Raw genomic sequence first — 22,812 nt, 5'->3', positions numbered from 1 at the left:
TTTTTTCTGGGTTTATTACCAGGCCCAGATTTGATACTGTGCAGGCAGGCCAGATGTCAACTAGAAGGCCCTAGGTCAGCCAAACATTTGGCCTCATTAACCCTAAATACATGATCTACCTCCGCACTTTGAAGATGACAAACAGCAGGACACTAACTTCGCTGAGCTGAAGTGTGGGTGCAGTGGGGTGGGGGGCGGGGGGGGGGGGGGGGGGGGGGGGTGGAATGGCTGGATAGGCAAAAGGGTGAGGTGATGAGGCTAGTTGGTGGCTCTGATGACAACGACTGTTTGGCTCCACAGGAAGGTTTTTAAATCCATTTTGTTGGTGGGTTTAGCAGCCATTGAAGAATCCTAAGCAAGGCAAGGCCTTGTCTTCTCATTGTAAATGACTTACCTAGAACAGTCCTTAAAATGTTTACTAGATAACTTATGCACATTGTTGCTCAGTTGCGTTTTGCCTAAATCACTCAGCTCCAGAACTAATTAGCATGGATAGCATAATCTAAGGAGAGACATGAGTGACTGCCCTTGGTAGCACTGGCTAGAAAGATAACTGGATCAGCCATGTAATTACTGTGGTTACAGGAGTAGAAATAGAAATAGAAAATCGCTTATTATCACGAGTAGGCTTCAATGAAGTTACTGTGAAAAGCCCCTAGTCGGCACATTCCGGCGCCTGTCCGGGGAGGCTGATACGGGAATTGAACCGTGCTGCTGGCCTGCTTGGTCTGCTTTAAAAGCCAGCGATTTAGCCCAGTGAGCTAAACCAGCCCAGTAGGTCAGGGGCTGGGAATTCTGCAGCAAGGAATTCACTTCCTGACACCACAAGAAGCAGGCAGATTGACTATCTCATTCAGCATCCTAAATGTTCACACACTCCATGATGTATCATAGCTATAGTCTGTATCATACTAGTTGTGCTGCAGCAACTCGCTAAAGTTTCTGTAAGAGGTCCCTTGAAATCTGTGAACTCCACCGACTAGAACAAGGATAACAGGTACACAAGAACACCACCACCTTCACTACACAGACTGCAATAGCTCAGGAAAGCGGAACACCTTCTCGAGAGCAATTTGGAAAGGAGAGCAAAAGTGACCTTATCAAAGATGCCCACATCCCAGGAATGAATACATAAATAAATATAATAGATATGTCTATAATATATATATCTGTGTGTGTGTGTGTGTGTGTGTGTGTGAATGTGGGTGTGTGTGTGTGTAAGCTGCCTGTATCCATTTAGAATGTTCACCCAGAGCAGCTAAAAAAAAATGGAACCAATGAATTGAAGAGTACACGACTTGAGTGGAGGTCATGCCACTGCTATATGTGCCAGCAATACACCGAACAGTTCCAAATCCTATCCTAGATTTCTTCCTTCTGAATTAATCAATTCCTGTGGATAGCTGACTGATTACGAACAGGTACGCTGAATAGCATACTATTACTGGATAGCAGTATCTACAGCATTATAAGGCAGCTCATATTTTCCATCCAAAATGTCTTCTGTACTATGGAGAATGAGACCCATGTCACTCATTCAGAATGTGGTTGTTTGACACACCTCTCCAGATATTAATTACAATCATTTGCCCCAAAGCTATACTTTTGACTTTGTGACCCAACTGGGATCATGTATTTATTACTTAACAAAACATGTTTCTTTGTTACATTGCTAACCGATAACAGAAATACTGCCCGTGTATTTGATAGTTGAAAGAAGAAGATAACCGAAGAGAGAATATATTGATAACCCTGGCTGGTCTCCAATTTGCATATGGAACTGTAATGTATTTCAGGCAAGTAAATTATTGCTCAGGTCAGCATTTTCCCTGCCTTCAAAATTGCTTTGCAAAACTGAGGTATTCAACTAGCAAAATGCACTACATATGGTAAGTGCAGACATGTTAGATTCATGGTGGAATACTGCCCCAGTTACCTGTCCTATTATGTATGAAAAATTATACCAAATGGTGCAGCTGCCATTTTACGGTTAATATTCAAACCTCAGATAAAAGATTGCAACACTTGATTGTTTTCCCCTTTCGTACACTATAACTTAAATCAACTATTAAGCCAAGACATTAAATAAAAACAGTGCCTTAAAATTTAAAAATATATTGGTGCAGAGCACTTTCAAAGATGTTAAACATCAGTACATTTGTGAGTCACTTTTATATTAGTTTAATTTAATTCAATTAGATTCTAATCTGCAATTACAGTGTATTAACTGTACTGGCTTTGTCTTATTTATGGCCTTTCACATACCAAATTAGGTCCTCTTATTAAATTACATTAACACCGTACAACGTTCCCTTGGGGTATCTCTTTTTCCACTCTATTCTTGATTTTTTTTTTCTGTTGTTTAACTAACGAGGCTAAAGTAAACGCCGTTTACCTGCAGCTTTGCAGAGAGTTTGAGATGCTTGCTGCAGCTTGCAGAGAGGATCCCTGTTAGTTCGCTCAGTGAGATTTGCTGCTCACAGCCTCGGACTGCAGGTTGGAGAGTTCAGCCTGCACTGGCCCTGTACCCTCGTGCAGCTGGAAGGGACAAGCTAACCTCTGCCCAAAATAAAAATCGTCTGTGGCGTTTAGTACGTGGGCATTTGCTGGTGCCCTTACTCCATACAGGGTCGGTATGCCGCCTCTCTCATTGAGGGCGCGCTTCTTTTTCTCCCCATTAGTTTTGTAACATTGCCTAGAAACAGCGAGTTTCTTTTAACTCTTCTCAGGGAAGACTGACTCCTATTGGTTTGGGACTTGCTATGACACCATCATCGCTTCAAGTGTCGCTGTGCGTGTGTGTTAGAGAGTGTTGGGGGGCGGGGGGGGTTGCTGGTATTAATGTGCAGGAGGGGCTGTTGTATATGTCTGCCAGTGGGGGCAATAGTGGAGGGGAGGAAGGTTGTGCCTGTGTGTTGGAGGAGGAGGAGGAGGGAGGAGGGGGGAAACAGATCTTGTGGCATTAACTCGGGACCCAGATTATTATTTGTTCCTGCTTAGATTCACACTGTCGCAAAGCGATACACTCAGGTTAACATCAAAGAGTGAATTTACTGAAGTTAGATTGTGAAGTATTTACTTCGTTGGACTCAGATATTACATAAATGCTACTATGGAAGGACAGCTGTTGAAAACCACTTTTTTTGAAAGATTCTAATGATGTGTCAAACTGGGTGAGTGACGCTGTTCTCATGCCCTGTTGCACAAGAGACATGTTTGGATTGAAAATGCGAGTCGTCTTACATTGCTGCTGATCTCGGTGTCCAATGTCTTTCTACCCCACCCCTTCCTCTTGTAATACTCACCAAACCCCCTCCGCCCTCAGTCGGCTCATTCACCGGAACTGGTGAACTCCATGCAGAGCAAGGGAATCCAGGATAGAGGATTGGAAATAAAAACAAAATACTGCGGATGTTGGAAATGTGAAAGAAAAACAGAAAATGCTGGATAAAGCGACCTAGCTGAGTTTATCCAGCATTTTCTGTGGAAATGGGGAGTGTTCGGTGGATTGCGGACACATATAGATAGACCTGCACACAAGCTGTGTCCTGCTAAACTCGTTGATTGACTATCTCTGGTTTAGCACGGAAATGTTGGCGTTACACTCGCACCCGAACTTACTTCAACCTTTATTTCAATAATCATTAAACACTTTTGAAATTCAAAAGGAAAATTGCCACGGGGATAGGGTGAGGGGGGTTCTAACATCCATTAGCGCAAATTTCAAGTTCTGGGGTAGATCATTTTGTAGGGGGCTCCGTTTATTAGCTGCTTCACACACATTGCACATGCATTTAGAATGATAGGCCCACTACAGTGCAGAAGGAGGCCATTCGCCCCATCGAATCTGCACCGAACCTCTGACCAGAGCACCCTAACCAGGCTCCCGTCCTATCTCTGCAACCCCTAACCCCACCTGTCCCGCACATCCCTGGATACTAAAGGGCAATTTAGCATGGCCAATCCACCTAACCTGCACATTTTTGGATTCAATAAAAACTCCTCCACCAGAACTCCTGCTGAGTTTCTCCAGCACTTTTCATTTTGGTTTCATAGAATCATAGAATTTACGGTACAGAAGGAGGTCATTCGGCCCATCGAGCCTGCACAGGCCCTTGGAAAGAGCCCCCCCACCTAAGTCAACACCTTATCCCCATAACCCCACCCAACCCTTTTGGACACTAAGGGCAATTTAGCATGGCCAATCCACCTAACCTGCACATCTTTGGACTGTGGGAGGAAACCGGAGCACCCAGAGGAAACCCACGCAGACACGGGAGAACGTGCAGACTCTGTACAGCCAGTAACCCAAGCCGGGAATCGAACCTGGGACCCTGGAGCTGTGAGGTAACTGTGCTAACCACTGTCCTTCTGTGCCGCCCATTTTGTTTTTCAAAGTAAATGTTTATGATGAAATAGGAAAATAAATCAAATGAAATGGAAGTACATGTAAAATAAGGCAATGGCTTCACACATCCCAATATTTTAAACAGTTCCAAAACAATCTTAATTTTAATTACCTCAGAGCTAACCTTCCCCAAACTGTCCAGCAACGCCTCGATTTTAAGATCTATAAAACCCAGAAACCTATAAAATCCAGAAGCCGACAAATTCCGAAATGACTCTCCTTCGGAATTCTGTCTGTGTAGTCAAAAATAAAACGACACATGCTGGAAATCAGAAGCCAAGGCGCCAACAGTCTTGGGGACATACACAGCAGATCAGTCAGCCTCTGCAGAAACGTTACCTAGACAGTAGCACAGGTAAGAATAGAACATATTCCGGATTTTTTTCTCGGAGGGGGGGAGGGGTTGGGTGTTCCCTCCTCCTCTCCAAATCCGGCAGATGTTCCTTTCTGCTTGCTTCGCTTCCACAAATAACCAAATGAGTGTCTCCTCACTTACCGCTTCCCTCCTTTGCATCTTGTTGAACTTCTGCTAAAATTGGAAACTTCTTTTTCTCCCCCCCCCCCCCCCCACCCCCTTGTTCTTCAAGTGGTTGGGACCAATCCGGCTCCCCGGCGGCTCGGATTTCACTATAAGATGTGGACTAGTCATCTTGTCGAGTGCAGCAGAGCCGACTGCCTGATCACAGCAACCAGGGATCCTCCCTCCTTCAGCTTCACCTTGTGGTAAGATCTTTCAACCAGCGCTCTCTGGACCAACTTTCTTAAAATCACGGCCAATCTTAGCAGCGAACTGGGTTCAACAGCAATGTGATTTAAAATACACCATGATGTGAATCTTTAGATATTTGTCAGTCGAGGTGATCAAGCAACCATAGCTGCTGTCCACTCTAACCATTATTCATGTGCAGCCTCCAAGTTGGACACTTTCTGGATGTCGTTTACCTGATCGGGTGTTTAGTTAGCCCTGGGACGAATATTAAATTGGCGTTTGGCATGTTTGAGAACCCCAAAACGTGACTGAATCTGGTTCATCAGGGTAGATAGTGGCGTTTCATCTTAATTGTCTCAAATGAGTCTAAAAGGTAACCGCTGTGGGACTTGGCTGCCTCTGTCTGATGTTGGGAACTTTTTTTAAAATTATAAAATGAAGGGTCACTACTGTAACAAATGATTTCGATGTGTGGGAACACCCGCAGTTAGGTGAAATCAGTAGCTGGTTTGGCTGACAATTCAGTGAGCTGCGCTGTCCGGGTGTGGGAATGTGGATATCTGCGGTGATGAGGAGGAGGTGGGAAGGGATAGTCTGTGCGGCTTTCCCATGCCTGTATGTAAGGCTCCCGAGAGAGAGAGAAAACATCAATATCGAAAATTGTACAGTCATTCGGTGCAGGGTCCGGTAGCAGGTTTTAAAGAAACCTTGATTCGGATTGAATCTTATCAACAAGATTGCACAGAGAGACAGAGGGAGAATTGAATTAGAAACATGGGGGGGGGGGGGGGGGGGTCTCGAGAATAGAGAGGGACTTGGAAATGTAAGATGGGGAGCGAGAAAGATGGAGATCGAGTGAGACAAAGTGGAACATGAGTAACTGAGCCAGAGGCGATCTGTTCTCAACTCTGTAAGTGAGACATGTCAAACATCTGGAAGCAGGTAGAGAGCGATGTAGCAAAATCCACTCGTTCAGGACAAGACACAGAATAAATTACACTGGCTCCAGAAAGGGCTTATTGGCGTCGGGCGAATTGGGTATCTGACGATGAATCATTTCATGTTCTTGTTTGAAATACTCCGAATGTGCGGCGTTTGACTGAATGTTACTTTAGCCAAGGTTTGATCCGCAGCCTGTGGACGGGAGGCAGCTGTTGGCCGAGCCGTGTCCCAGACGTGGATTACTGTATCTGGACTTTGAGAAGACATCGCCTAATTAGGAAGGAGAACGGGGGGGGGAGCCGGCGAGAAATATTCCAGTGATCCTTCCAAGCTGAAGACGTGGAAATAGGATCTTGCGAGTGCAGGAGTTGCGCATTCCCAGCTGTTAGCCTCGCCTCCCCTATCTCCCGCGGAACCTTTTCCTAAAGACATTTATAAATGCAAATGTGTCCACGCACTCTGCTCTCTGAGGCAGTATCTTGGGAGGTTAGAACGACACGAGCTATATGAAGCTTTTTAAAAAATATTCACAAACATAGCAGGTGTCAAAACATTTCACGGCCAATGAAGTCATTGAAGTTTAGCCACTAGTCCAGGGAAACAGGATTGAGCGGAGTGGAAAGGATTGCTCATCTGGCTTTTCCACATCAGTTATTTCTATATGTGCCTCTGTTGTTTCTATAGCTGGATAACCATCAAAACATGCATTTAAAACACGTAATATGAGACATTCAGGTAAAAAAGTGCTTTGCGAATGAGAAATCTATTTTGCGAGGGTTGGCGGGGCAATTTTCTGATTTGAAGACATGTTGAAAACTGCTTCAAATGTCAGATCCCCCCCCCCCCCTCCCCCCACGCCTCTTTGCTTTATTTTACCTCAGTTCTGTACCTGAAGCCAGTTTGGGGTCCCAGTTTCTGCTGCTACCTGATCTCAGTCAGGGCTTGGCTGCGATGCCCTTCCAGTTGAATAGCCCCTGGCCCACTTCCTGGCGCCTCTCTAGAACAAGCGCTAGTGCGAGGTTCCAGAGCACGGACTGGACCTCAGCACCAAACACTACCTCCAGGGAGAGAGGGACAGACAAGAATACGAAAAATATGTAGTTATCTCTGAGACAGCCTGACGATGATGTTTTTTTTTAAAGGAGATTGATGCAATAGTTTAAACGAAGGAGTTTGCAGTTTGAAATCGAAAGCGCAATTTTTTTGTCACAGAACGTGAATTTTCACCGAATTTTCACCGATCAGCAGAAGGACCACACGCAAAGATTGAAATGGCGTAAACACGATAGCCCTTTTTATTGGGCTTTCTGCAGCTTTACCGCCCAAGTTACAGCGGGAAAAAGCGCGAGATTTTCCGTGTAAGGCCAGCAACACAGATTGGAGCAGGGGAGGCATGTTGAGGAGTTTGGTTGGCTAGCAACCTTTGGACGGATGGTGCACCTGAAAACTTGCTCTCCTTGCTGCCTCGTCTATTTAGCATGAATTAGAGAATCCTACTGCGGATGCTGGAGATCTGAAATAAAAGCAGGAAAATGCTGGGGCTGGGGGCGGGTGGGGGAAGACCCCAGCAACATTTCACTTTGTTTCCCCCGCCACAGATGCTGCCAGACCTGCTGGGATTTTCCACCGTTTCCTGGTTTTATTTCAGATCTTGCTGGGAGGAAGGGTGGGATATCCTTTTAGCATTAATGTATTTTAATTTGAATGGAAAGGTTGGATATATTTCCAAGTTCGCACCACCACAGCCTCTTCCATCCATTGTGCATATTATACATATACCTCCTCCCCCCCCCCCCCCCCCCTGAAATGAAATGACAATTTCTTGTTGACTTTACACTTCCAAGGCTGAGAGCCTGGCACACTTGGCGATTTCCAAGGTTGGAATATAAAAGGGGCTGGTTTAGCTCACTGGGCTAAATCGGTGGCTTTTAAAGCAGACCAAGCAGGCCAGCAGCACGGTTTGATTCCTGTACCAGCCTCCCCGGACAGGCGCCGGAATGTGGCGACTAGGGGCTTTTCAGAGTAACTTCATTGAAGCCTACTCGTGACAATAAGCGATTTTCATTTCATTTTTTCATTTTTCAAAATGTTCGTCCATGCTCCTGGTGTTACAGTGCCAGCATGGACTACTAGCTTGCTATTCCAAAATGGTTGTGTGGTTGGCCCATGGGTGTTGTGCGGGGGGGGGGGGGGGGGGGTATGGGGTGTACAGAAAATATCAATAGATAATTGCATCAGGGTGTGTGAACAAGTCCAGGAAGCAGCAGTGTGACAGCTCGCTCTGTCTGTATGTCCAGCTGCTCTGCAGGCCCCTCTATGGCGGTGACAGTGATCGCTATCTCCCCTATCCATCTGCCCTGTATTTTGGTGATGGCGACATGAGCTCTGCACTGTTAATGAGGCTATTTCTGGCTGGTGGTTTTCATTACATGTCTGCCTACTTCAATTGCTAAGACCAAAGTCGATGGTCTTTGCATGCTGTGGCCCATTCTAATACAGATTCCCTCTTCTGTTTTTTCACAGACCTAAGGGGCTCATCTCAAAATGTCTGACACTGAAGAAGCGTAAGTATTTATTTGAAATATTATAGCTTTGCTTAACGAATGCTTGGGATGACCCAGTTAATGCGGGATGAGCGCCATCTCAGTTTTGCATTTGAAACTTTTTAAGCAGATCGATGTCAATGTGATTCTACTTGTTTGTTTTGTCTGTGAGTAACCCTATGTTCTTTTCTCCTCTTTTGCAGGTACGAAGGTAAGTGAGTCCATCCTTTGGCTGGCATGCACAGATGGAGTGAAGCCAAACTTTGTACACACACTCGTATAGCAATCACTGCAATAATCTCTATGTTGCAGCATGAGGATTTTATTACATTATAGTGCCCAGGTAGTCACAATTTGTCGCTTTATGTTCACTTTTTGGCCCAGTAGATTATTGCGCAGTATTTTAAATGATTTCAAATTCGACATGAATTGTCTGAGGGTTGGTTTGAAGTTGTGGAGCATGCCAGCACCCCACTGGTTCCAACAGCAAAGAAGCCAGAGTCATTCTGAGAAGTAGAAGCAGGGCCAGGCGGGTATCACGGTTCAGCTCAGCGTATTAAGACTGGCTCAATATTGTGTGGTCTGGGAGCAAGGTACATTTGGTGATGAGAGATGTAGCCCAAGGTGGCAATGGCCCAGTTTATTTTTGTGGGCTTTGATGTAGTACTCTGCTACTCCCTGTCCCACAAGAAATAATTTGAAATTTACCTCTCCAAAGAATGGTTACAAGGACAGCAGGAGACCATTTGGTCCCACTTGTCCGTGCTAGTTCTCTGCCAGAGCTATTCCTTGCTGGGTAAAAATGTTTTTTTTTTGTCATGTTGCCATTGGTTCCTTTTCCATTCACCCTAAACCAATATCGTCTGGTCCTTGACCTTCCTGTCTTGACCACATATGATTTTGGACACTTCTATCAAATCTCCTCTAATCCTTCTGAAAGGAGAACAACTCTAGCTTCTCTAATATATCCACAAAACTGAAGTTTCTCATCACTGGAACCATTCTCATAAGTGTTTTCACAGAATCACAGACTAATACTGCACAGAAGAGGCCCTCCGCCCCATCGAGTCTGCACCGACACATGGAAACACCTGCCCTGCCTACCTCATCCCATTTGCCAGCACTTGGCCCATAGCCATGAATGCTATAACGTGGCAAGTGCTCATCCAGGTACTTTGTAAAGGATGTGAGGCAACCCACTTCTACCACCCTCCCAGGCAGTACATTCCACCCTCTGAGTAAAAAGGTTTTTCCTCAAATTCCCCCCTAACCCTCCTGCCCCAATCTTGAACTTATGTCCCCTCGTAACTGACCCTTCAACTAAGGGGAACATCTGTTCCCTATCCACCTTGTCCATGCCCATCATAATCTTGTACACTTTGATCAGGGCACCCATCAATCTTCTCTGCTCCAGAGAAAACAACCCAAGCCTATCCTACCTCTCTTCATAATTTAAATGTTCCATTAAAGGAAACATCCTGGTGACTCACTTCTGCACTCTCCCCAGAACCTTCACATCCTTCCTAAAATGGTACCCAGAATTGGGCACAATGCTCCATTTGAGGCCTAACCAGTGTTTTATAAAGAATCATCATGACTTACTTGCTTTTGTACTCTTATCCCTCTGTTTATACGCCTGACGAACACTTATTCCTTTATAATCACTTTATCAACCTGCCCTGCCACCTTCAATGACTTGTGTAGCTGTACCCCCAAGCCTCTCAATGCCTGTGCTTCCTTTAGAATTTCACCCTTTATTTATGTTGCTTTTCCTCATTCCTCCTACCAAAATATATCCTTTTACTCTTCTAACATTAAATGTTATCTGTCACCTGTCCATCCATTCCACCAACCTGCCCAATGCCCCCTTGCACTCTATCACTGTCCTCTTCACAGTTTGCAACACTTCAAAGTTTTGTGTGATCCACAAATTTTGAAATTGTGCCCTGTACATCCAAATGTAGATCATTACTAATGATCAAAGAAAGCAGACGGCCCAGTACCAACCCTTGGGGAGCTCTACAGATTTCCCCGGTCCAAAAAAGAAACCTTTATCATGACTTCTTCTTTTCTGTCACTCAGCAAACATCACATCAATGTGGTCTCTGTCCCATCTATTTCACGGGTCTCAACAAATCTGTTATGTGACGCTTTATCAAATGCCTTTAGAAAATCTACATCAACCACATTACCCACCTCAACCCTCTCTGTTACCTCATCACAAAACTCAATTAAATTATTTAATCAGGATTTGCCTTTAAGAAATCTGTGTTGCATTTCAATAATTAATCCATATTTGCCCAATTGTGCCCTGGATTCTCATTTCTTAATGCTCCCCTCCCCTCAATGTTAAACGGAATGACCTGTCATTGCTATGATTATCCCTACCCACTTTTTTTGAACAAGGGTGTAACACTTGCCATTGTCCAAACTTCTGGCATTATCCTTGTAAGTATAGATTATTGGAAAATTATAGCCAGGACCTCTGCAATTTGCATCCATCCGTCTTTGTATAATTGGATGCATTCTAGCTGGTCTTGGTGACTTAGCAACTTCAAGTACAGTCAACCTTTATATTACCTCTTCATCAATTGTTAGCCCATTGAGTGTCTCAGGTACATCCTTTTTCACTGGTCTCTTCAGCCATGTCATCCGATAATATGGTCAAGGTGTGAATAGGGCATACTCTGACTAGTTCAGTCCCAAAATGCCAATCAGAGTCCAATGTACACACTAAAAAAGGCCTTTCAACTGAAACATGTATTACTTCAGTAGAAGTGGCAGTAGACAGACTCCTGATGTTAACAGGGAGTAAGTCTACTGATGGCATCCTGGGCTTGTTATTTTTTCATTATTATCCATTTTGGCAAAAAGATGTGCAGGTTAGGTGGATTGGCCATGATAAATTGCCCTTAGTGTCCAAAATTGCCCTTAGTGTTGGGTGGGGTTACTGGGTTATTGGGATAGGGGGAGGTGTTGACCTTGGGTAGGGTGCTCTTTCCAAGAGCTGGTGCAGACTCGATGGGTCGAATGGCCTCCTTCTGCACTGTAAATTCTATGATCTATGATCTATGACCCTCTAAACTTTATTTCAGAGCTGATGAGGCCAGTGAAAAGGGAAGCAGAAAATGGCATCTAAGATATACCTATGTGAACTGATTCAACAAATGTCAGCAATTATTTCAATGCTCCATTGTTCAGAATTCGCTGGGTTTATAGGTTTCCATATGCCCTTTTCTGCATTCCTTTCCCTGCATTAATATTGATTTGTTTAATATTTGGACTTAATAGAGTCATCAATTTTTCAAAAATACTTTTAAGTTCTTTTACTTTAGAACTCTTCGTAAATGGGTTAAAAATTGATAGAGGAAGTATTAGCAAGGCTGGCTGTACTTCATTAAAAATATACTTCGTTTATTATAAGAATAATAAAAATAATGGCAGAGGGTGTGGCAAGAATCCAGAGTGATGCTTTTATATTGTTTGCAATTGAATCGCTATTTTTCTTTTCACAAAAATTTCAATACTTACTTAAAAAATCAAACTTTTAATGAGACAAAATGGGAAACTGGGCAGGGCGCATAATGGTCAGCCAATTTAACCTCACTCATTTTACACTCCTGCCATAGTTGAAGGTTCTGCGTATCTCTTTATATCAATTGACCACTGTGTTGTCAAACAAGACTGTTGCATCTTGCAGAGTGACTGCAGTCACTGATTGTGTTTGGGAGACAGAACTTTACCTGATGATTACCCGCACTGTGCATCTGTATATATACATGACTTACAATAGTTAACTATGAGGTGAATCAACAACATTTCTATTAAGTTGGTTAGTTGCAATGGCAAAGCTCTATGTAAAAAACATCTCATATTTAAAATAAATCTCTTTTTCAATTATTCTATACATTCTTTTATGTAAATATACTTATTTATATGTATATAGATAGAGATGGCATATAAAATATACTTCTATGAACGGCTTCAACAATTGCCAGCAATTATTTCAATGCTCCATTGTTCAGGATTCACTCGGTTTATATGCTCTTTAATGCATTCCTTTCTCTGCTTTAGTGTTGATTTATTGAATATTTTAGTCTTTAATTATATTGATTTGGAATATATATAGTTAGCAATTTTTCAAAAATACTTTTAATTTCTTTTTTGTTTTGTAATTTTTCTTGAATGTTTTGCAGTATTGTGTACTGTATTTCTCCGAGGTTGGAAGAATCAGTCACTGAACTGAAAACTCAGCTTGGATCTGATGGTATTCTCTTGACACTACTGAAGTCTGCATAAGCTGCCATCAAGGATAGAGAGATGTTCTGGTTCATGGAAATTTTATGTCTTCCGTTTCCCCCTTCCCTCTGCATTACTTTGACTTTTAGCTTATTCTCTATTGGTTTTCACAAGTAGCGTTTTGTATCTTGTTTGATATACTTTTAAAGTTTGTTACAAATTGGTTTGTGGATTGGGTGTCTAAAATTGGAAAAAAAAATGGTTTTGGCCAGTTTTCTCTCCTTCCTAACAAGTGCCAACTCCTTGCAGCGATGTTCGAAGCCATTCTTCCACTCAAGCCTTGCTAATGAGTGTTAGCAGGCTCTTTAATCATACCCTAATACCGGTGAATCCAGTCACACCTCTGGAACATTGCTTGAGTGGCACTCCTCTCATGTGAACCTGAGCAGTGAGTGTTGACAGGTCAGACAAAGTATCTCAACCATATCTGATCCTGTTCTGACCTGATCTTACCTGATGTACAATCTCTAGCAGAAGTCTTTGAACAGGATTTCTGCCAGATTTCTTTCCTCTGTCTACTTTAGGATGCTGCGGTTAATTGTAGTGTCCCAAATTGTGCCCTAACGGGGAGCCCTTCACTCTCTCAGACTAGGGATGAAAGCTGGGACCTTCTAGGTGGAGCATTTTTGGTTTCTCCAATTTACAGCTGGCTATGAATCTTGTAGTTGGTGCCCATGGTGAAGGCAGTGTAAGTAATGAAGACTGGATTTGCTGTGATTAATCACCATCTATTATCTTTGGTGTTGGATTACAGAACATGAAGAACATGAAGAGGGAGGTAATGATAATGATTCCCAATTTATCTTCGTTTTGCCCACGGGCATCTTTTACTTGTATAACATAACACTACAAAACAATTCCAGCACTCTTAATATTGTAATATCATGAACGGGAAGCACTTCAGTGTTTGTTTTTTTTTACCTATAGCAGCACAAGTTCTATTTGTATTCCTATACCTTGCCCAAGCAAACTTCTTCATATGTGACTTGGAGAGCATCACAGCAGAACCTCATCTTGTCCTCACCTACCACCTATATGTGGTGTTGCAGCAGAGGTTATTGACAGGGATAATGAGTGGAAGAGGTGTTCAACATTTTTCTTGTCCCTAGCTCAAAGCTAGGGAACAACTGTAATACTCCCACCAGCATTCTGTTTGAGTCAAGGCTGACTGAGCAAGGGCCACAGATTCAGCCTGGAGCCTTCAAGTAACACCTCACTTACCCATTGGAATCCCCCCCCCCTTTTTTTGTTGTTTTGTCATCCCTTACCATACACGATCAGAAAAAATGTTCTTTTGAGTATTTCCCCTTACCTAACTTAATTCAGCTGTGGAACTCATTCGGCACACCTCCAAGGGGACAACCTCTCATCTTTACCAGTTATAACACACACACATAACTGCTAAATAACAACTGCAGTGGAACTCTCTTGAAATCAAGTCTTAATTGCCTGTTGAAAAATTAGATCTTGTAGGCGTATGTTTTCACTGTGTGTATAAAAACAAGCAAATATGTGACATGTTGTGCCAACTTTTATATCAAATCACAGCATGAAGTATCGAATACCTGCATTTACCTAAACATCAGCAAAAGTAGTAGATAACTTTTAAAAATAGGTTATTGGATACATTTATTTACACCGTGATTTGACTAACAAAAACAAGTGAAATTCTGATATATGCAATAGATTGGCAGTTAATTAGGTAATCATAGAATTTACAGTGCAGAAGGAGGCCATTCGGCCCATCGAGTCTGCACCGGCCCTTGGAAAGACCACCCTACTTTAAGCCTTCCACTGTATCCCCGTAACCCAGTTACCCAACTTAACGTTTTTGGACACAAAGGGGCAATTTAGCATGGACAATCCATCTAACCTGTACCATCTTTGGACTGTGGGAGGAAACCGGAGCGCCCAGAGGAAACCCACACAGACACAGGGAGAAAGTATAAACTCCACATAGACAGTCACCTGAGGCTGGAATTGAACCCTGGACCCTGGAGTTGTGAGGCAGCAGTGCTAACCACTGTGCCACCGTGCCACGAGATCAACCTCTTCCAAATTACTTTGAAGAAGAAATGTTTATATGGTTCCCTGGTACAAACATAAGTTGTGTCTGTTCAGGATGTCACAAGGACAAAGAGAGTGTTTATAAAAGTGCAGTGTCAGAACAAATTAGACTCAAGTACCTACATAATTATAGAAAGTGTTTGCATATATAATGGTTTCACATTAATTTGGAAATAGGAATAATGATGCAATTGTAAATGAGTGCTGAGCGAATCTGTAACTCTAACATTTCAATTGTAACCAAGTTTTGATGTCATAGAATTGATCTTGATTATGTTGTTAAACAGTGAATGAAAATGCTTTTGATCTGTTAGAAAAGTTTGATCTTGAGCATGATATGGACTTCTTTATAGGTGCAATTTGTCAAAACTGATTTTAAGTGGGTTCCATTGTAACTATAACTGTTCACTAATTCACAATCTTTATTCTTAAAGACCTGTTTACTCTAAAAACTTCAGATTTTCAAAATCCACATTGACATTTAGTAGTCACTGCTTCCTCATTCACCCTACATTTTCTACTGTTTTTTTCAACACTGGTAGCGTTGTTCACTGTGGACTTTTGCCATTTGCACTGTTCCCCCATTTCAAAGACAATGAAGATAAAGGTTCTGCAGTAAGCTGACCAAGAAGGGTACAGCCTACTCTTGCTACCCTGTGCCATATGCGCCTGATCAACAATCATTTCATGTATCTACAACAGTGAACAGATTTTCTTTTCACGGAATTTCTGCAGTAAGAACTTCAATGTTAAGCTTAATATTAGTGAAAAGGAAAATGGTTCTGCATTTAAATAGAATTTACATCTAGGGTGAGTTGATTGCCATTAGCAAAGGGGTACACCTGAAATGTCAGGAATTTAAGGGTGTTGGAATGATACTTGTGGATACTTGCAATTTTGTTTTGTTTCGGTTCATGTGTAACAAAGTTGTTGTTTATTTCAACAATCAGGTGGTTTTGTGCATGCTGAAGTGAATTGCAGTGAAAGTTATGTTAATGGTGTCAGGGTGCAGTGTTGTGCTCTTGTGCAGATGTTTCTTTAATTATATACTCGTGTCTCCTGATATAATTTATAACATTCATGTCAATATTGTTCCTTTTCTGCTTTTCCATTTGATGCCTTTCTATTCTCTGCACTGCTGCTTGTCTGCTTGCTACATGCTAACACCATCTTCAGAAGAGATTGCTGAAGAAGGTATGTAGGATAACCTAACTTTACCCTTACCTTTTCTTTATTCATCTATTTTTCCCTCGTACTCCTTTTTCCTCTCCTTCATTCTGATCTTTTCTCATTCTACCCCTCCTTAGTTCTTATTTTCAGGATTTCTCTTTTTCCTTCTTTCTCTCTTTCCTTTCCATTGCTCTGCTATGCCCTGATTATTTTCTTCATTCTACTGTTTTACTTTTATTTTATTTTCTCTTGTTTACCTTTTTCTCTTTCGATCATCATTTCCCTTTATATTGTTTTCTCTTTTTTTCCCAGCTTCGTTTTCTTCTTCCACTCTTTCTAGAATTCTGTATTTTCCTTTATTCGCAGTAATGTGTACTTTCCTTTATTCTCAATGTTGCGTATCCTCTATTATCCCCAATAATTACATATTTTCCATTATTCCTGTTATAATTGTGTATCCTTCATTATCCCCAACACTTGTGCATCCTAGACTATCCCAAATATTATGTTTCCTTCAATATTCCAATAATTCTGTAACCTTAAATTTCCCCAATAATTCTGTACATCACCTGCAATAATTGTGAATCCTACACTATAGATGGGATTCTTTGCCGTGCCCGCCTTATAACTGGAGAATCCCACCTGAAGTCAATCGGCTTTTCCATTGTCCGCATCTTGCCCGTGGTGACCTTGTGGCGGGCAGGGCAGAAGAATCCAGCCCTATATCCGATAATCCTGTATCCTATATTATCCTCAATAAGTCTGTTCACTATCCCTAATCATTCTACATCCCCCTTTCCGGATTATTGTGCATCCTTCAATAGCTCCAATCCTTTTGCATCATTTCCCTCATTCTCAATTAGTCTGTATCCTTCTTTCCCAATCATTAAGTTTCCATGATTATCCCTGAAATTGCATTTCACTCATTACCCCCAATAATCATATGGTGTCATGGAATTTCCTTTGTTGTTGTTATTTCTTATTCAGGAATTTAAATGTGAATAATTTCAGCAGCTTTTAATAACACATGCAGGAGAAATATTGCAAATACTTAATGACTGGATGATTCATTGTTCTGGGGCTAGACAGTCTTTGTATTGTTTGAGTTAGTGATGCTGGAAAGTTGGTCCTTTTGGTTTTCTGTTTGATGATTTGTTGTTTCATATTGATGTTGTCCTGTGTCTGCCATTATTTTTATCTTTTGCTCTTCAATTCTCACTATTAACATGAATTTTGCTTCTTTATATTTGCTACTCTGCTGCATGTACCTCGCCTCCCCCAGATGCCAACGCTGAAGAAGGTATGTTGCTGTCTGTTATTCCAAGTCTCCTTTTCAGAAAACCTTTTAGACCAGTTAACATAGAATCTCTACAGTGCAGAAGGAGGCCACTTGGGCCATCAATTCTGCACTAACCCTCTGAAAGAGGACCCTACCTATAACCCCCAAAACCCCAACCATTCTGTACATCCCTGAACACTAAGAGGCAATTTTATCATGGTCAATATCCACCTGACCTGCACATCTTTGGACTGTGGGAGCAAACCAGAGCATTGGGAAGAAACGCACGCAGACACAGGGAGAAAATGCAAACTCCACATGGACAGTCACCCAAGGCCGGAATTCAACCCGGGTCTGAGGCGCTTTGAGTCAGCAATGCTAACCACTGTGTCACCGTGCACCCCTTTTTTATTTTGGAACTGTCAGATTCTGTAACAATGGGAATAATTTTATCCTGTCTGGTGAACATGTTAAAATATCTGTGCAAGGACTTGCCACTCTGTTCCTGCCCAATTCCTACTTAATACTATTTTAACTGGGACCTTTATAGGTGTCTGAGGTGCCTGCCTGATTCACGTTGGGGTTTCATTCGCGATTTTCTTCCCCCACACTTAGTTGTGCACTAAGGTAGACTTTTATCTGTTTCCATAGCTAGTTATTCCTGTGATAGTCTGTTGCCAGCAGCTTGTAGCTTGGGAAGCGCCAATCTGCATCAAGCACGGATGACCAGGAATCTCTCCTGTTCCTACTGCCTGCCATTGGCATGATGGAAGGATTTTGCAGGTTGAAACTCAACCTGTTTGTCCGTGTTATGAACTTCCCTTCCTTGGCCACTAAGTCCTGGGGTGAGACTCAAACCCGGAGCTTCTGGCTCAGAGGCAGGAACACTATCTCATTATTAGTGACACTTATGACATTATTTGGACTTAAATTGTATCTTAATATCGTATTGAGCTGCGTGCTCATTGTGAGCTCCCTATTCATTAAAACTGATATGAAAATGGAGGAAGAGATCCTCTAATTCGAATGAAAACCTTTCTGAGTGGTGCCATCTGGAGGAGAAGGGCTGGGCACAGATTCAAGAGATGCAAATCAGGTGGATAGATTGAACTGGAAAGGAGGATCCATATCTGTGGACAAATAGTTTCCTACAGAGTATGATCCAAATTTGTACTGACATCTTTTTGCCAAATCCAAAACAAAATGGAAGGGTTGTAGAGGTGGAAAGGAAATTCATAGATCATAACTGGAGTGATGTTACATCGAAACAGGAGTAGTCCATTTATCCCTTTAAGCCTGTTCTGCAATTTAATAAGACCATGGCTGATTTGTGACCGAACTCCTTCTAACCACCTTTGCCCCATAGCCCTTAATACATTTGGCTAACAAAACTATGAACCACAAGTTTTAAAATAATAGTTGATCTCGCATCAATTATTCCCTATGGAAAAGGTTTTCCTGTAGATTACAAGTTGTATGTTTTGTTCTCAGTGTTGACCATCCTGTTGTCATGTCTCTGTATTGGCTAGCATGTCACACCCACCAAGTTGATTCTGTGCCTGCACATCAGACACTTTGTTCTTTATTGTACCCCCATGTGTTTGTACAACAAATGTTTGCTTGAGCCACACATCCTAATTTTCCTGTGGCGCTTCTGTTTTCCTCATGTGTTTCCTTTTTTTCTTTCTTGGTGTAGTGACTAGTTTTCCTTTAACCTGGAGTATACAATAGCCAATTTCTGAATGTTACCCTTCTCTCTTCATTTCTGTTTGTTTTCAAACTATTATCTACACTATCTTTTTCATCTAAATTCATTCACCCCCCCCCCCCCCCCCCCCCAACTAATTTGGGATTATTGAAGGTTCACTGGTCTTTGCCCAGTTCAGGTGGTACCAATCCCAATGGCACCATTCCTTTCTGTCCGTCACAATAGTAGACCATAGCCCATGAAATGGAATCCCTCTTTCCCATATCACTCTTTCAGCCACACCTCACCTCCCTAATTCATGTCCATATGCCAATATGCAAGTGGTTTAGGTAATAATCCAGGGATAAAAACCCCTGAGGTCATGTCCTTTAATTTAACTCCTAGTTCCCACTTGCATCAAATTGCTGATTTTGGAACTCTATTACCGTTGCATACTTTTTGCGACCACTCAGTGCAACAGCAGATACAGTTTACTTATGGTCAGACCCAAGTTACAGTACTAACTTCTTCCTGCTCACAATAATTAACACCAAGCTTACAGCTGACTGACAATTAACTGGTGTCCACAGGCAATTTATTTTACCTAAGTATCTTATCCAGTTACTTTTGCAGTTTCTAAAACTGTAAATACTTACCAGGGAATTTCCACTTGCACCAAGTTCCCAAACTCCGCATTCTGTTGCACTCTTTCCAAGACGGCTGTGGACACTCCACCTGATAATGAAAGTTTATCAAAAACATAATAATTTAATACCTCCACAAACCTAGATGTGGAAATCCACAAGGGGAAATAATTAGCCTTCGTTTTGATAAACTAAAGTGACATTTGCTTACTTAGAAAGTGGACTACCCAAACCAAAAAATGAGACTGGTGGTGACCTTAATCCCCCCCCCCCCCCCCCCCCCCCATAAAATCTATTGGTTTGGTTTGCATTCTTAATAGCAATCTTTGGTTGTTTTGAGTAAAGGATGTGTTATTAAATCTATAATTCATGTTGTTGGTCATATTCAAAGCTTGATCTAATGGCTCGAATGTGAAAACTGTACATTATGTTATCTTCTGTGTGTTCTGACATCATCCAAAAATTGTGACACAGTGGAAGATTTGTCAGTCTGCCAGTATTTGGATAATTTATTAAATATAGCTTTGTATGCTACATAACCCAGCTTCATACACATGATTGTGGGATGAGGAACGTTTGAACATTGGCAAATAACAAATACAGAGATCATCTATATGTCTGTGGTACAAATGCCTTTATTCCTGAGATTCCAGGAATTTAAGGATGTTTGAATGATATCTATGGGTTTTTCGACTAATGCCTAACAAAGTACCCTTTGTTGTAACAATTAATTGGCATACGTTCGTACATACTGAAGTGAATTTGAGTGAATGTATGTGAAGGAGCAGTGTTTTGTTCTTGTGTATATTTCTCTTTAATCTTACACTAGTTTTTACTGATCTAAAATACAAATAAAAATCAATATTGTTCCTTTTTTGCTTTTCTGTCTTATACCTTACAATCCCTGCACTGCTGCTTTTCTGCTTGCTGTACATTAACACCGTCTTCAGAAGAGGTTGTTCAAGAAGGTATGTAGTGTAATATCCATTTACCCTCCCTCTTTTTAAAATCTTTTTTTTATTATTAGCCTTTTAGTTTCCTTCATTTATATCTTTCCTCATTCTTTTTTTTCTCCTCATTCTTATTTTAGTTATTTCTCTTTCATTCTTTCTCCCTTTCCTTTTTATTGGTATGCTATGTCCTGATCTTTTTTTTACTTCAATCTTCTGTTTTACCTTCATTCTCTTTTCTCCCATTTTCTTTTTTTTTCTTTTAATTATCATTTGCACTTTACTGTTTTCCCCTTTGTTTTTTAATCTCACCATGTTCATTTCCTTCTTCCTCCTTATCCTCAACCATCACATTATATTATCATCTCCAATTATGCCATATCCTTCATATTGTCCGTCATTTTGCATCATTGATCACCCCAATCATTCCATATCCTTCATAATTTGTAATTATTATTCTGTATCCATCAGCATCCCCAGTGATTACATATCACCCATCCAATCATCACCATTCATTAAGTGACATACTGGAGCCTCCTTCATTACTTCTTATTTTTATTTGATACAATTTAATCAGCTGTTGATAACATGAACAGTGGAGGCAATGCCAATACTTAATTATAGGGCTATTAACTGAGTTGTGTAATTTAGTGATGCTGGAAAGGTGACCCTGATTTATTAGTTCTTCTTGGGGTGGTCCTGCATCTGCTGCATTGACATCTTTTGCTCTTCAAAGCTCAGTATTAACTTGTATTTTGCTCTTTGTATTTGCTGCTCACTGCATGTACCTGACTTCTCCCAGAAGTGCACCATGAAGAAGGTATGTTTGCTCTCTGCTGTTTTTTAAACCATGCATGGGATTCCAATTTATTCTAAGTCTCCTTTTCAGAGATGCTTCAGCCAAGTTACATTTTGAGACTGTCAGGTCCTCTGGCCGTGGCAACAATTGTGACCCACCCCATCTAGCCAGTGTGTAGTTAATATAGTTGTGTAAAAAACTGCCACCCTATTCCCACTTGATTCTGCTTGCTACCATAGTGGTCCTCATAGAGGTTGCCAAGATGCATGCCTTGACTCAGACAGATATCACATTACTTAGATCCTTACTGAGATTGCATTTTAATGGCCTATTGCATAGCTACCCATCTTGATTACCTTGCTCAATAAAACCTGTGGGCCTTTTGTTTTAATTTGGTGTTATTTACATTTTAAACAACATTTTTTGAATGTTTAATCGAAAGATGTGTCATTTAATCTATAATTCATTTACCTGATCATCTTCGAAACATTGTGTCGAGGTTCCACATTTATGTTACCCTTCATACTTTATGTTGTCATCTAATAATTGTGGCACAATAGGATGTATAGAGTTTGCTCATGGATAGTCTATGGGCACAATTATCTCTGGCACATCTTCATAGGGAATGGAGAACTGAGAGCATCAGTAAAGAAATAAAAAAGGAGATATGCTTATAATCCGTTACTCTGAGTCACTTAATGTGCATCTAGAGGTATTTAATTTTATTTACATCTAGCTGCAAAGCAATGAATACAAATGAACACGTGAGGTCAGGATTATCCTTTTTTATGCCAAAACCTTAATCTAAGCAGAGGATTGATTCCTTGTTGGCAGTCAGAATGCTATCTTCACATTGTTGATTCTCCTTTGATCTTTGTTACTGGTAATGATAAACCATTAACCCATTTGGCCATAGGCTGCTTTCCCTTTGAGGGGGAAGAGCTGACTGGCGGTGATTTAACCTGAGGATCATCACATCTTAGGCGAGTGGCCAGGTTGAGAAGGCAGAGCCTGCATAAATAAACTCAAGCTGGTACGGGAATTAAACTGGCGCTGTTGGCATAGTTACGCATCACAAATCAGCTGTCCAGCCAACTGAGCTAAAGTGGCCCCAAAATATTATCAGGTCCCTGTCAATAAGTGGACTAATGTTGAGATGAAGTAAATATATCATCTTCGAGGGTGGGACATTGCTGATTCTCACTGAGAAAATCGCTGCTCAATTTAAAACCATTCCATTTGTGCTCGTACAATTGGTGATTATGGACTCCCAATAATTGTCTGAATAAGGCCGGATTTGCAAGACAGAGGGTTT

At 41.5% G+C, this 22,812-nt stretch overlaps 2 protein-coding genes across 53 annotated transcripts in view; one reads left to right on the top strand and one right to left on the bottom strand.

Moving 5' to 3' along the window:
- prr33 (proline rich 33) overlaps positions 1–4,930 on the bottom strand; it is a 56,852-nt gene extending 51,922 nt beyond the window's left edge. The window contains exon 1 of one of the 3 annotated variants that reach the window (XM_038807715.1): positions 4,905–4,930. The gene's annotated coding sequence lies outside the window, so the exon portion shown is untranslated. Of the gene's footprint in view, positions 1–2,395; positions 2,722–4,520; positions 4,540–4,904 lie in introns of those variants that run through there. The other 2 variants (XM_038807717.1, XM_038807713.1) reach the window with 2 other exon arrangements.
- A 65-nt stretch (positions 4,931–4,995) lies between these two features.
- The window catches only part of tnnt3a (troponin T type 3a (skeletal, fast)), a 52,632-nt gene continuing 34,815 nt past the window's right edge, over positions 4,996–22,812 (top strand). For 2 of the 50 annotated variants that reach the window (XM_038807721.1, XM_038807722.1), the window contains exons 1-8: positions 5,026–5,131; positions 8,583–8,623; positions 8,806–8,813; positions 13,656–13,679; positions 16,145–16,162; positions 17,421–17,438; positions 20,699–20,716; positions 21,501–21,518. In XM_038807721.1, the coding sequence (XP_038663649.1) occupies positions 8,604–8,623; positions 8,806–8,813; positions 13,656–13,679; positions 16,145–16,162; positions 17,421–17,438; positions 20,699–20,716; positions 21,501–21,518 (124 nt within the window). In that variant the 5' untranslated portion in view covers positions 5,026–5,131; positions 8,583–8,603. Of the gene's footprint in view, positions 5,132–8,582; positions 8,624–8,805; positions 8,814–13,655; positions 13,680–16,144; positions 16,163–17,420; positions 17,439–20,698; positions 20,717–21,500; positions 21,519–22,812 lie in introns of all 50 variants that reach the window. The other 48 variants (XM_038807764.1, XM_038807748.1, XM_038807762.1 and 45 more) reach the window with 38 other exon arrangements.

This window comes from Scyliorhinus canicula, chromosome 9 (genome assembly GCF_902713615.1).
Source record: "Scyliorhinus canicula chromosome 9, sScyCan1.1, whole genome shotgun sequence".
Lineage (NCBI taxonomy): Eukaryota > Metazoa > Chordata > Chondrichthyes > Carcharhiniformes > Scyliorhinidae > Scyliorhinus > Scyliorhinus canicula.
Note: the sequence above shows the minus strand (reverse complement) of the source record. Positions and strands in the feature narration are given on the sequence as shown.